The sequence below is a fragment of the Papaver somniferum genome, chromosome 3 (assembly GCF_003573695.1).
Source record: "Papaver somniferum cultivar HN1 chromosome 3, ASM357369v1, whole genome shotgun sequence".
In the NCBI taxonomy this organism is placed as follows: Eukaryota; Viridiplantae; Streptophyta; class Magnoliopsida; order Ranunculales; family Papaveraceae; genus Papaver; species Papaver somniferum.
In genome coordinates this window covers 72,858,511-72,874,029 of record NC_039360.1, presented here as the reverse complement: position 1 = coordinate 72,874,029, position 15,519 = coordinate 72,858,511, and the positions used below count along the sequence as shown (strand labels likewise).

The window sequence follows — 15,519 nt, the reverse complement described above, 5'->3', positions numbered from 1 at the left end:
AATCTTGAAACTGATTTGCCACACTTCCAAACGAGTTTAGAATTGGTTCATATGACTTTCAAGAATTATGTGATTGATTAAGAGCACTCAATCACAAATCATGGGTTTCACGGTTCTACCAAAACAAGTTTCAGTTCTACCTCCATGTGAGTATTATGCATAGTCACACTAGCTTTCCAAAAATTCGGTTGACTAGGTACTAGGATCGGTTCCCCACATACTTATGATAACTACTTGTATTTGCTGCACATGTCCATAGGATCGGTTCCCCTTTCACTAAAAACTTGTTGCACATGTTCATAGGACCGGTTCCCCCATCTACTAAAAACGTGTTGCACCTCTTACAAGGATCGATTCCCCTCTTGTGATCGGTTCCCCTTTTCCTAGAGTTGGTCATACCAATAACACTAAATCGATCATACCATATCAAGTGATTACTTAAGATCGGTTTCACTAATAAAAGTCATACCAATACAAAAGTCAGGCCTTGTGAATAGTTTTACCAAGAACATAAACAAGTCATGAGCGGTTATACTAATCACACATATTGGTAGTTCAAAAGATATGCAATGAATAAAAATACCAATAAGCCTAACGATTTCCCTTTCGATTCACGAAACAAGTTCATGAATTTACTTCCTTTAAACTAATGTAAAACATTATTTCCTAGGATGAAATCTTCACCTCATACCCATACATAATCACAATAGCATTCAAACGATTATGTCGATGTCTTATATACGAAGTTCAAAAGATAAGCGTTATACTTCGTATTGTATATTCCTTAATACTACGTCTAACTAGAGTGTAATCATTCATGCTTCGCAGTTATGTTTTCAATATGCACGACTTGAAAGATACGTTAGGGAATGAAACAGTTCAAGTCAAATATCACTAACCTCAAGTGAAGGATGATGTTGTTGTTGTAGCTCCTTACTTCTTCACTTCTTCATGTCTTCGCAATACTTGTAATGTCTCATATCCTAATACTTTCAAGCTAACCTACACGAAGTTGACTCTAGTATATAATCAAGCAATTCTTTAAATAAGTTTTGGTTTACTAAATATGACAACCAAACTTGACATACCAGCGCTTGGAGGGTTCAAACGAGCTATGCTCTAACAATAACCTAATATGTTTATTCTTAACTACAGTAGCTGAGATGGAAATAGTCGGGCCATAAATTGGCCACATACATAACATGGCACGGCATGGCCTAATATGGCTCTAGGGTTAGCACGCCATGGCCTAATGGCGGTAATCTTATCTTGGCAAGGTGTGATCCAAAAAGCAGCTTAATATATTCGTGGCCAACTACAGTAGCTGAGACCAAAATAATTAGGCCATATCTTGGCCACGGTCGTGGTAAGTCAAGCTGTGGCCCATTGTGACGTTGGAGATAGCGCGACATATTCTTGGCCTAAAAATGGAGCTAAAACCAGCTTGGCAATTTGCGGCCTAAAAAGTGACCCAATATGCTCATGGCCACCCACGGTGATTGGGACAGAAATAATTGGATCACGACTTAGACAACCATAGTAGTTGGTCCAGCATGTGTTTAGTCGTGGCTTGATAATGGACGGTTTAGGTCACGGGAGTGGCACAACTTGGCCACGAGAATTAGGGTTTACCCATGACTTGGATATGATCTTTAGAACACAAAGAAATCGCAGTGGAGTATTTATCCCAACCATAGTAGTTGAGTTTGGAATTTTAGTCATGAGTTGATTGTCATAACTACTTAGGTTAGGATTGGTCCTAACTTTTAAGGTTCAATAGTTTTTGGCTAGCCGTGGCAAATAATTAGGTCAAAAGATATTGACTGTGACTTCATTATAACCAACTTGGGTAGTTGGAGCCAAAATATTGGCTAGGATTTGGTATTTCCATCTTGGGTAGTTGAAATCAACTTTCAATCCATTGACTGGTCGTGACCCTTTAGTGGCATAGTAGGTTTTTGTGAACTTGGCCACCATGTGTTTATAGCATATGGGAGTAGTATCAGCTATGCTATGGACTTGTCCGTGGCTACCCAAGGTCCCATTATGGGATATGAAAGGTCTTCTATGGACTTGGCCAAGGTCCGGTCAAGTTGTATGAGCATGGCAAGCTACGATGTGGAGCTGGCCAAGCTGTTATGATCTTGCAAAGCTATTTCACGGACTTGGCCAAGGTGTGTCCAAGTTGTTATGAGGTGGCAAGCTAAGACATGGACTTGGACAAGGCCTCGCATAGTTGTATGAGCGTGGAAAGCCATGCCACGGACTTGTCCAAGGCCTGACCAAGTTGTATGAGCGAGGAAAGTTGTGCCACGGACTTGGCCGCAGCTTGCCAAGTTGTTATGAGCTTGGAAAGCTATGCCACGGCCAACTCCGTACAATTAGTAGCATATATATTTTATATAGGAAGAGATTATATGAAGGGTAGTTGCAACCAGCATCAGTGTCAACCCGAGGAGGATATTTCTCTATACTAGCGGCCAGTCCGTCTAGGAGCTGTCCAACCAGCATGATTGAAGAGGGTACAGTACTGCTACCGAAGTACTCCATAAGTACATATATATATATATATAATGCCAACAGTTAAACCGGTGGTCGGGTATGCATTACTGATTCTCTTTCCGAATACAAGTTGTAGATATAAATCCTTGATCCTGATGTCGGGTCAGGTTTTATCATATTACACTTTTGCAACTGTGGCACGGTGATTTCACAATTCATGTTCTTGTCAAAGAATCACCATCAACGCAATGATATGCAACACTATCATGTCTCAGCCATCATGGCGCTACTTCGTCGGATATTGAGCTTCATCGGCTAGGTCATTGACTGCAGTGTAGCGTCATCATTGCGTTGAACTGACCAGGACGCTAATATCATTGCGTTTGCTATGTGAAAACCGGGGGTATAACAACCACACCCAATATTTCGTTCGGCAATATGTATGGACTAAACTCCAATATAATTCCGAGAGCACCAACTTAAAAGTGAGACTCAATCAAGAAATATATCAAAGAGCTTTTATCTCTTTCTCAATACAATAAGCAAATCGAATAAATAGAAATTTGTGAGCCTGATTGATATGAAAAATAACTTGGACGGTACCAAAGACCAATGCCCAAGTGTCAATTAAGTTCTATCCAACAATCAAGGTTGGATTTATCAACTGATTGAACTACGCACAACCTGTGATATTTCAATTATATAAACAAATATAATGCGGAAAAATAATAATACAGACACCAGAAATTTTGTTAACGAGGAAACCGCAATTACAGAAAAATCCCAGGACCTAGTCCAGATTTGAACACCACACTGTATTAAGCCGCTACAGACTCTATCCTACTACAAGTTAACTTCAGACTGGAATGTAGTTTAGCCCTAACCAAATCTCACACCGATTAAGGTACAGTCGTGTTCCTTACGCATCTAGAACCACGCCCGATTCTGCGCACTTGATTCCCTTAGTTGATCTTACCCACAACTAAGAGTTGCTATGACCCAAAGTCGAATACTTATAAACAAATATGTCTCCCACAAATATGTCTATCCTTTATTCTTTCTGTTCCGTCTTTTGATACAAATATCAAGGTGAACAGGAACAAACTAATAATCCGGTCGTATACTCCGGAAGAGCAGCCTAGAAATATTAGTCACCTCACAATAACCTAACTGATTAACAGAAGAAGTTATTGGGGAATCACAAGAGTCTGGGACGAAGAACTGTTGTGATTACTTTTTATATCTTACCTTATGATAGAACAAGTAAGATCAGAATTCCCAACTATAGAGAAAATAGTTGGATCTGGCTTCACGAATCCCAAATGAAGTCTGCAAGCCATTAACCTAATAATGGTTTTGGAAAACCTAGGTTAAAGAAGAATGGACTCTAGATTGCAACTAGGACACACAGAAGTGTCGGGATTAAGTTTTCCAGTTGCTAGAATTCTCCCTTATATAGCCTTTCAAAACAGGGTTGCTTTCAATCAAAGCTAAGATAGATTAGTAAAAAAGCATTCAATATTCACCGTTAGATGAACTCCTGATTTAATATTCGAGCTAAGTCTTCTTAGAAATTAAGCAATTAATCTCCACTGTTGGATGGTCTTAGCTTGTTACACACAAATGAAATATATTGGGTTGGCTCGATAACAGTTAACCGAAGTTAGCCATATGAACACTTTTGACTTGGCCATATTTATCTAACACTTCTAGATCAAATATGATTATCAATCAATCATGATAGATAGTCAAATGAATCTAATTGTATTTCAAATAGAGTTGTTCAATTGTTCATTATCTCATATAAATATTCATGAACAAATCGAAACGAAATCGGTTTAATTCGTGATTGTACAAAGTACTTATACAAGAATCAATTCATGAACATTAAGCTACGGATTTAAAAGTACTTATGCAAACCGGGTATGCGAACAGCAGCTCCGGACCTTGGCCTAGTCAAGTCGTTCGCAAACCCGGTTCGCGAACAACTGTTCCAGACCCAACTCAGGTAAACCCGTTCGCATACTAGGTACGCAAATAAGAGTTTCGTACCTTCTCAGATAAATCCGTTTGCATACTAGGTGCGCAAACAAGAGTTCCGGACCTGAATCATCACAATACAGTTCGCATACTGGGTATGCATACCGTGTTGTATCCAGAGATGGGTAATCGTTCTAAACTCTTATTTCAATCATTCAAACATCCTTAGAAGACGACAATAGTAATCTTACACATACCATTAGCTTCAAGTAATTTTCAAGTGATCAAATGATCAATACGAAACTTCCCGAGCTAACATCAAATGATTGTCTCGCACAAATCATATAAGATGTTCAAGGTAATTTTCACATGATCATCTTTTGACTTAATATTTAGTTTCCAACAAATAAATTGTTTCCAACTAAACTCGTCAAGAATACGATGAACATAGCTAAAGCAAAAAGCTTCCGACACGTATTTCGAGAAATAGATAAGCGAGATAAACTCGGCTCAAAATATCAAATATGTATAATGTAAAAGTTTATATAGTTATACAACTTAGTCTCATTATAAGATATAATATAATAGACTTCTGAGTGATAGATAAGTTTTAGTCTCCACATACCTTTTGTTCATAAAGTTCCTCCAAGCTCCTCAATAGATCTTCTTCTTCAATTGGCGAACGTCGTGAAGATTAAAGCTCAACTAAACATTCTATCCTAATCCGAGTCATAGCTATAAGTAGACTAGAAATCAAGTATATAGTTTTGATCAACTAAACTTGACAAACAAACTTGAGATAGCAACGCTTGCGAGTTCGACCGAGCAGTGCTCACAAAATGAATACACTCTTGATAGTTGTGCTGGCAGAGCTATAATTTAGCATATATATGACAAACTTGGATTACCAAGCAAATTTTAGATCGTATGAGAGATTTTCTAGGATTATGAAGTGGGTTTGTGGTGGAAATAATTGGTATAGACATGCTTTTGGTCAGAATTGTATTTTGGGCCACGAGGCATAATTCTGATTAATGCATATTTTGGATCACAGCACAAGTTTTAGGGTGATGTTGGGTTTTATGTTCAATTTATGTCCCGAAACAGATTATGAATATCTCAAAAGATTTTGGATCACAAACTTTTGCTTTTTTGATTCTTCAGGAAAATGGGTCCCTGGATGAATCTTGAATCCCAAACTAGAATCTAGAAAACTAACCGAAATTTGGATCAGAGGAAAAATTTAAATCATATAAATAACTAATTAAAATTTACATTATAGAGAAAATTTAAAATCACCGTAATTATGCGTCACATGGAAGATTACAAGTCCGCAAGCATATTCTGGATCAACGGAGATGTTTTTGGCCTGATGTTAAATTACAAATCAACTTTGGAACTATGAGGATAATTTTTGGACCCAAACAAATTTTGCGTTACTAGACAGATTTGGATCGCTTTCTTTTTTCTATGTAAGATAATACAGTGGTTTCCAGACTACGTTCAAACTCTTTCAAATTAAAGTTGGTTTGACAATTATAAGGCTCGAATGCCGATAATTACAGGGCTCGAATGCCTATTTCCACGGTGAGACGGAGCATGAGCCATGAGAATCATCATCCGAAAATTTTGGTTGTGTACTAAATTTTTTTCAGTCTCGCCGCCATTTTTCAATCACCGAGTTGCAGGCAAGTAAATAAGTAGTTAAGTAATAAGTTCATTCTTGTGTGTGCCTTTTCACAACGAGGTAAATGTGTATCGTGGTCCCTTCTTGATTTCTTTTCCTTTTTCTTTTGGCTAACTTATTTTCTCAAATCTCATATACACTTATGACTGATCTAAACGCCTAGAAACAAGACATAGGTAAATCTTGGTCAGAATCGGAATTATTGATTCGCGGTTCAAGCAGCAAAACTATTACTCAAGTTGTCTTTCAGATGCATCAATCTGTTTTCTTTACCTTTTGGCAATGTCATACCATTTCTTCAATTCAAACTTTACCCTTGAGTGGTCATCATTGTTGCAAGCAATGATGCTTATAAATTATTGATTCAGTTAGACTATTGTTACACATCATTCGTTGAGTTCTAACTTGTAAGTTTGTTTCAGTCAAGTATTCCTCAGTCTTCTAGCTACTTTCCATTTTGCAGACCCTTTCTACCAGTGTTGTGCAGGAAATGCCTTTTTGGTGTTGAATTCCTCTTGCAGAGGCTTTACCTCTGTTAACTGCACCGTGCCAAATGAAGCTTTAATTTATTTGGGACCAAAAACAATCGCATAACTGAAATGATACAGTCTAATGCGGAGTCTCTAGACTGGTATTGGACGTGGATCACCAGCAACCACATTATTTTAGCAAGATCAGAAGAAAACAAAGACTAATCATGACTTTAATCATAAACACACATTTTTATTAACATCCATAAACTACTGTTTGATAGGCCTAATAGGATCGAGTAGAAAGACAGAGTGACAGTTAAAGATGGTCCCACTAAATGCACACTTTATGGGCTAACAAACAGTGATGTGTTTTACAGACTAATAAGTTGGCAGGTCGATCACATGCTACAGTCTAACACTACTACAAATTAATTAGCACCAAATTTTGGTCTTAATAATATGTTTAATAAATAAAATACTCTTAGATAGGTTATTTGCACCCTTGGTTCTTACCCACAAGCAAAGGGGATCTCGTTAAGGGTGTCAATGGGTGTCTGAAAATTCAGACATCCCATACGAATTTGATATCACTAAGATTTCTGATCAAATTCAGATGGTGTATGGTAATTTCGGATTCGGATACTAGCGCGTTCGGATACCAGAAACAAAAATATTTTGTTTTTCCAAAAATAGAAGTCAGAAATAAAAACATTTTATCTCTCAAAAAGTTAGCTTCTAGAAGTTATTTTGAATTGTTACATCCAAACTAACTTCTTGCTTTCTATTTCAGGATGTGTATCCAAATGCGCTCTCGAGTCCCTAAGGCCTAAACATTTGGAGACGACCTAACAAGTTACAGTAAACCCTCCTACTCAGTCTCCAGACTCTCCACTCTTCAGTCCACTCTGACAAATTTCCGTGGGGTGCTTTTAAAGGGGTGTAAAACGATACTAAATAAAATATAAATAAATATATACTCAAATATGGAAAGGAGTTTATATTCTAGGTGGATTTCATGCCTTGCCATTATTTATTTTCACATCTCAAAAATCCCATCTCTCTCTCTATCTCCTTCTTCCAAAAACATCTTTGTATTTCACTCTCTCAACCTTCATAACCATCTTTTGTATTCTCCCTGAAACATTCATCTTCTCCGCAACAAACATCTAATTCACCTAAAGCAATTTGAGTTAGCCAGCCATATCTATTCAACATGAACAACTACCGCCACAGGGAAGAAAACCCACTATTATGTGATTTTCATCCAAAGCAAGCCATTATAGGAATATGTCCGCTTTGCTTGAAAGAGAGACTTGTCATATTAGCTTCAAAACAAGGAAGTCTTGATAACTTCATTCCTTATTACAAAGAATCATCATCAATTGTTCATCATGAAACCAGTGCTACTGCCACTTCTAACAATGTCCATCACAGGAATAAATCTCTCCTTGCGTTAAAAATATTCGCTTTAAGGTTTTTCCTTCATCGGCATCTCGAGTTCCGCAAGTCATCGGACAATTTCCATGTAGTTGATGCTGATTGCCAAGGTTATGAATCAACCAGCCAAGAAGGTACTACTGCCTTTATGTTTTTGTTGGAATTTTATTACAATTTCTTAGGATTTGGTTTGATTATTCTAGAAGCAAAAAAAGGAACAGACATGATGATTATGGCCATAATTTAGAGATTTTTGTAGCTTTTACTTTGCATGATGTGCACATAATACCTTCAAAATCTTGTAGAAATATTTCTTTTCCATTTCAAGTTATGAAAAGAGATCTAGTTATCATCAAATGGGGTTCAAATCAATCAATCAATTGATAATAGATTGCTTGAATTTGAAGATTTTGCAATCAAGTGGAGTGTATTTTACTGTTTTTTTGATGGGTATAGAGTACTGGTGATGAATCTGATGATCATGCGGACCTGTCCATATAATTGTTAGATATGTCCGATATCCCTGCCAATATCTTTTCTTCTTTTTCTTGCATATATTCTTCTTGCACCTTGCTTGCGTGTGGGACCAAAATTGGTTATAAATGTGACTTTATGACTTTATTAGGTGATTTTTTGGTGAAGATCTTTTCACCACCAATTCAGACCAACTACACTTGAAAATGAAAACCACTCTTTGCCAAATCTCTTGGGAGCTGTTGTTATTATGCCTATCCACCCCACTGACCAGGAACCAGAAACTAACTTTGGGTCAAATGGTCTATGTATCCAGAATAGATTTCGATGCATTTCTATCTAGAATTGGATCCAAAAAGTTATCTTAGAGGAACATATGATTTTTCTTGTACTACTGCCTAGGTAGTTTGCACAATATAATAAGTAGATTTTGATGGAATTCATAACTATTCTTATTTTATGGTGAAGATTTGAATTAAACTTCTGTGTGTTCTTTTTTTAATGTTTGCAGATTCATTCATCTCAATCAAGTTCCAAGACAATGAAGTAGTATCATGGGATAAGGGGACAAAGAATACGAAGGAAGAAAACCTTGAAAAATTGTCTAGTAATAATCACATCAACTTAACCAACAAGGAGCAAACAAAAATCAGTGCCATGAACAAGGATATAAGATTGCCAACATCAACAACAACAACTAGCAGTATCAACAAGAATAATAGTAGTAGTGTGGTGGAGCATGTGAAGTCACATGCCGTGCTTAAGTGGCGTAAACGTATTGGCCAGTTATTTCAGATCATGAGATGGAAAAAAAGATCATCAAGTGGTAGTAACAAAACTAATGTCAACCATGTGATGATCAACAAAGTTAGTAGTAGTGGGGGTGTTAAGATGAGGAAAGGAAATTGGATAAGAACCCTAACAAAGAGAATGAGATAAAAGAGATACAATGACTTGTGATGAAAATATTGGACCATCTTTTGGCAAAGGGGGGAAACAAAATGGGTGGCATAAGAAGATGTTGTAATACTTGTCTTTTTTCACACTTTTTCTTCTTCTTTCTGTTAGCATTTGTTTTTCTTCAAGCTTAGCCCCACTTTCCTTTTGGTGTGTTTGTGTGTGTTAGGGTTAGGTTCCACTTCCTTCCAATGTCATACTGTAAAGCTATATAACATTATTGAAAAAGAAGAAGGCAGCAAAGAGTCAAAAGAGAAAGGTCATCTTTTTATCTATAAATCTCTTTTGATTAGTGTAGTATGGTTTATTTCATCTGAATTTTTTATAAACTTTAAATCATCAATCAAATCAATATGCTGCTGTCAATCAGTCAATCAAAGTAATAATGATAGATTTGGATTTTGTTTACTGTGCACTTGACTAATCAATGTCGTCTCAAAAAATGGGTTCAGCTTTTAGGATATGGTTTTTTTATTCGTGGCGTGGGAACACGGCTGGGATAACACCAACGTTCAAACTTCAAACCAAATTCAAACGAATTAAAGATGTCCAATCCAATGTAGGAAAAGAACATTTCAGGGTTCAGATGGGATCTCTTGATGTTGATGCTTTACCTTTCGATATGAAACACCACGTGGATAAGTAAGAACAATATCATCCTCTCTAGAGGGAAAGAGTGTCGATAGAGTGTTAAAAGAGTGTGGAGCCAACTTCTAACACAACTGCCCTCCAGCCTTGACTAAAAAGTTAGGCAAAGGGAGGGCAAAGAAAAAAAGAGAGGAATAATGTAGAAATGGTGCCAGCTAAATTGGAACACCCATTGTATTAAGCCGCTACAAACTCAGTAAGAAGATATTATCTTTCCAAGTTAATGAAAGAAAGAATGTAGCCAAGAAGAATGAGAGACTCAGCAACCGTCATCGTGACGTCATCCTTTTCAAAACTCAAACGTCCAAAAATCACAAATCTCAAACCTTTCTAAAATCTAGATTTCTCCTGAAGATCAAGAACCCAGTTATAAAATACGTATTCTCGTATAGCTTTTAACCTCTTCAAATCATGAACTAATCAACCAACCTGGCTTTCCCCCGGCGGCAACCATCATCGGAGAACTGTGTAAAGGTAATATCCTCCTATTTACTTTTTACTTCTAAATCTCTTCTGGTAAATGCAGGTATCACTAATGGCACCTCAACCTACTCAGCGAACTTCGGGTTAACTATGTCAACAACTTTATCTCTTTTCACCCTGCTATCTTCTTTCGCCTTTTCCCATTTACTTCTATCATAATTCCTTATCCGTTCGACTACTTCCTGCAAATCTCATCTCCATTTACACCTCCGTGTCCTCCCCTCAACCATTCTATCTTATCCTTGTCAACTTCTCCTCTCGTCACCCGCTTTTCTCTCCCACTGTCTGCTTTTATGGCATACAGTAAAATCTTTAATCAGAAATTAATGAACCCAACCACCAAAATTACTGAGTATAATCTGACTGTAAAAATCAAAAGATGGTTAATCAATCTCTGGTTGTTCGAGTTTATGGCTTCCTGCTGCTCAAAACTTTTCAACATTTTCAAACAACCACCACAAAATACCTCAGTCATGATCCGCCCTGATATGAACATAGAATCAAGCCAAGTCTTTGAGGATCGCAGAGAAACTGATATCATTGATAGAATGAATACCCAACTCTCCCTCACCCGTTCTCTTACCCTCAAAACAGAAACTATAGAAAAGTGCAGAAACAATTCCGATTCTATGGTGGTGGCTCGAATCTTCTGTCCCTTCAAACTGAATATCCAAAAAATGATGGAAATGCTTCAGTTCCTCTGGGTTCTAGCCTATCAACCTGTAGCAAATTTGGTCAGTGGCTCTATTGAACCAAACAAATTCACGATCAAATTGGAAAATAGAGTAGATGCCCAGAGAGCCATTCGTTACTCTCCAACCAAATATGATGCCTGGCTTATGGTAGTTAAGGCGTATCAATTTGTTATACCTCCTCAAATGATTACCATGACGCTGGTAAATATCTGGGTTGGTTATCTGAACCTGCCGGTGGAATTCTTTGGAGAAGGCATTCCTGAAATGATCGCAAACCAGATTGGCACTTTCATTCGAAAAGAGCTGCCTCAAGACTTTAACCATGCCAGACCTTACGTTAGATGCTTGATTGAAATGGATCTTAAAGATAGATTTGATCCAACATTTGATCTAGTTCTGGGAGAAGATGACGTTTTTGAAGTCATGCTCTACTATGATCCGCTACCAAAATCTTTCTGCAAAATATGCAGAACAATCAATCATCCAAGAGAGAAATGCAGACCAAAAAGTAGTGATGACTCCCCAAACATCTTATTGGAAATAGAACATGAAGAAATGGATCTTATTCCAATACCGGAATATAGAAGCTTCTATGAATTTGGAGGGTCATCTTCGACATCTGTTCAGAACATGCCAGAAAGAGTCTTTGACCCAAAAGACTTGATTACCACCACACTGATACCGCAAAATCTGGTTGCCCCTCCAACCCCACCGGGATTTAATCTGAAGATTACCGAGGAGGATTTAAGTTGTGCAAACCTTCAACCTTAACAGACGTATGAACAATTGAGCAGCACTCAATCTTCAAAAAGAGTGTGGGAGGAGAACATGGATTTCTCAGTGACTAAAATCCAAAGGTGGAATGAGCCAGCTGAAGAAAGCAATTTGTTCAATGGGTCATACAACTATATTCATGGACCACTAAAGGATTCAAGTTTGGCATGGAACTCGGATAACTCTTTGACTGTAAATTGTGAAAGGAATAGTGATCTGAGTAATCAGTTAGCATTAGTAACTTCTGGTGGGTCACCACATGAGGCGCCTTTAACAGTTAGGATGCTTATAAGAGAAGGCAACCAGATCCAGGAAATGGGAGAAATCAACAAAGGTAAAGAAATAATGCAAACCAGCGCGGCGTTTGAACATCTCAATCAAAATTTCTCGATGGAAAGAGATCTGGTTAATCCAGATGAAACTTCCAAAATGCCAGATTTCTCGAAGCCACTTGAAGGGGGAACAAAACAGCGACTCGACAAAGGGAAGCTACTCAAATTGATGAGAGACAAAGAATTGAAGCAATTGGGTTATGGAATGGATCTTTACAAATATCCGATGTTTGTCACAGAGGAAATAACAAACCAAATCTCAATCTCAAATTCTCGTGATGTTTTTGTAAATCAAACAGACAAATCAACAAAACCCATCCATGGGAAAAATAAATCTATCTGTGCTAAGGAAAAAAAACATAGACTGGAGGCGATGGTGATGAGAAGGAATATCCAGAGTCTCATGGGAACTCAGTCAACTCAAAACAAAGGAACAAAGAAATCACATAAGGAAACCCAGACAAAATCCAAAATCAATACAACCAAAACTCCCGATTTCCTCATTCCACCCCATCTGTATTTCAAGAAAGATCAAACAACCCCCATACCAGAAAACCCTTTCATCTGCAAAACCCAAAATCTCAGTGATACCAGTGCAATCTCCACTTTCTCCGGAAAAAACCAATCCCAGAGTGTTCAATCTGCAGCTCCTCCAAATGTCTCTTTGTTGGACACAAACCAACTCCGTTTCAATGTCATCAACTCGGCTGAGCTCGAGAAGATAGAGGTGCCATTGGATGATACCTACAATTATGCTGGAGAAGATGGTGAAGGAAAAATGGATCACACCAGGGATAACACAGTTACTCCAACTACTGCATACAATGATGATGATGGTGTCGCTCATGCTGGAGAAGGCCAGGTAATAAATATTATTCATACCCGCGGTCTCATTTCCTTGATACTTAAACTGTTTGATAAAAGTACTAGCTGGCTACCACATGTTGTTGATTTGGAATTTCTCTCTCTAGACGCTACTACATGTAAAGATCATAGTAACACAACTCTTCTTGCTAGGATAGAAAAGATCTTTTCTGTCAATTCTTATTGCTTAGAAAAAACCTCTGTTATTAGTGTTGTCTGGGTAGGAAACTGTTCCATAGATAGATCGCACTCCTTCAACAACTCTGCTCTTTGTAATCTTGATCCTTTGAACTGGGATTTAGTTGTAAAAATTCTGGTTATTCTTCAAATGACTTTGTCCCTCAACCTTATTGCTTGGAATGTTCAAGGGATGGGAAAACCCTTTTCTAAACTCACCTGTCCAACCTTGTTAAAGAATATCACCCCGATATTCTTTTCATCTCCGAAACCAAACAGAAATGTGATAAAGTCAAGAACCTTCTCAACAAACTAAATTTTCCAAATGTAGAACCTGTCGAACCCAAAGGTGTTCTAGGTACAACTGGAGGTCTGGCTTTGGCCTGGAATGATAGCATAAATCTTGAAATTCTTAGTACCTCTGACAACCAAATAGATGTTATAGTCCATGAAGCTTCCTCTGGAAACCAATGGGTGTTGTCTTGTATTTATGGAAATCCTAATAAAAAGCTAAAACTTAAATCCTGGGAGCCTTTCCATCAAGTTGCATCTAAAGTGAATACCCCCTGACTCATCATCGGAGACATGAACTTTGTTCTAAACTCTGAAGAAAAAGGGGAGGAAACCAGGTCGATTTGAATGAGACCTTTTTCTTCAATAATCTTTTGAACTCCACCCAATTAATAGACATAGATTTCTCTGGATACCCATTCACCGGGTCTAATAAAAGAGATGGATCCAAGTTCATTGAAGCCAGATTAGACAGAGGTCTTGCAAATGACTAGTGGCTAAACACATACCCCTCAGCTAGTATTCACCATCTACCTCTAATTGCCTCAGATCATAGCCCTTTGTTGTTAAAAACTGCTCCCATTTGGAAAGATGGATCCAAGCCTTTTAAATTCTTTGGGTTTTTTCTTGAAGATAAATCTTGTTTGGAGGTCATAGAACAAGCATGGCAGCTTGAAATCCAAGGAACTTCAGCTTTCATTCTGGTCTCCAGGTTAAAACAAGTTAAGAAACTTGTAAAACAGTGGAACCGGGGTTATTTTGGTAACATTCAACATCATATAAAGGAAACTACTAAAAACATTGAGTTCTTCAAAAATGTTAGGAAATTACCAGATAACTCCCAAGTCATTATCAATCTAAACTCTGAACTTGATAAATGGTGTAACTTTGAGAAATCCATGTGGAAACTCAAAGCTACAGAAAACTCATTAAACTAGGAGATAGAAATACTGGCTTCTTTCACTCATCTGCTAAGCAGAACTATAGAAGACTCAGAATTGACTCTCTTTTGGATAATCAAGGAAAATGGTGCATGAATAGACAAGACATCTCTGACTCCCTCCATTCTCACTTCTCGGGTATGGCCACCTCCGTTGACAACCCAATTCCAAACCACATCCTTGATCTTATCCCTATAAGTATCTCGGAGGAGGATAATGCGACTCTTATTGCCCCTCCTACTGAGGAAGAGATTAAATTTGTCCTCTTCGGAATGCATCCAAACAAATCCCCGGGTCCTGATGGATTCCCCGCTATTTTCTTTCAAAAAAATTGGAATTTAATCAAAAATGACCTTGTGTCCACCATCTCTGAATTCCTTGAAAACAAATTTATCCTAAGGGAGATAAATGCTACCTTCATCACCCTGATTCCCAAATCCAAATTCCCCACCTCCACAGGAGACTTTCGACCAATTTCCCTTTGTAATACTGTTTATAAGATCATCTCCAAATTGCTAGCCAACAGACTAAAACCTCTGCTGGACAAGCTCATTTCTCCTTTACAATCTGCTTTTGTCTCAGGAAGGCAAATTTCAGACAATGTGGTGATAGCACATGTGATTATTCACACTATGAGAAGTAGAAAAAAACTGAAAAAAGGTTTTATGGGTCTGAAAATCGATATGTCCAAAGCTTTCGATAGGGTGGAATGGAAATTCCTTGATCTAACCCTTAAAAAACTTGGCTTTTGTGAACACTGGTGCTCTTTCTGAATGTATTGGTACTACTACAACATTAGTTCTT

The 15,519-nt window shown here is 37.7% G+C and overlaps 1 protein-coding gene across 1 annotated transcript; it reads left to right on the top strand.

The window, feature by feature from the left end:
• The first annotated feature begins 7,632 nt into the window (after positions 1-7,632).
• On the top strand, positions 7,633-9,807 carry LOC113356480. Its single transcript, XM_026599634.1, has 2 exons — positions 7,633-8,213; positions 9,065-9,807. The coding sequence occupies exons 1-2, from the start codon at positions 7,856-7,858 to the stop codon at positions 9,490-9,492; spliced, it is 786 nt and encodes a 261-aa protein (XP_026455419.1). The 5' UTR covers positions 7,633-7,855; the 3' UTR covers positions 9,493-9,807.
• The last annotated feature ends 5,712 nt before the right edge of the window (positions 9,808-15,519 follow it).

What these genes read in the sequence shown, in the direction of transcription:
- LOC113356480 (XM_026599634.1), top strand. Translation starts at nt 7,856, where the DNA reads ATGAACAACTACCGCCACAGGGAAGAAAACCCACTATTATGTGATTTT. An exon ending in TGAATCAACCAGCCAAGAAG is followed by an intron (nt 8,214 to 9,064) that starts GTACTACTGCCT and finishes TAATGTTTGCAG; the next exon opens with ATTCATTCATCTCAATCAAG.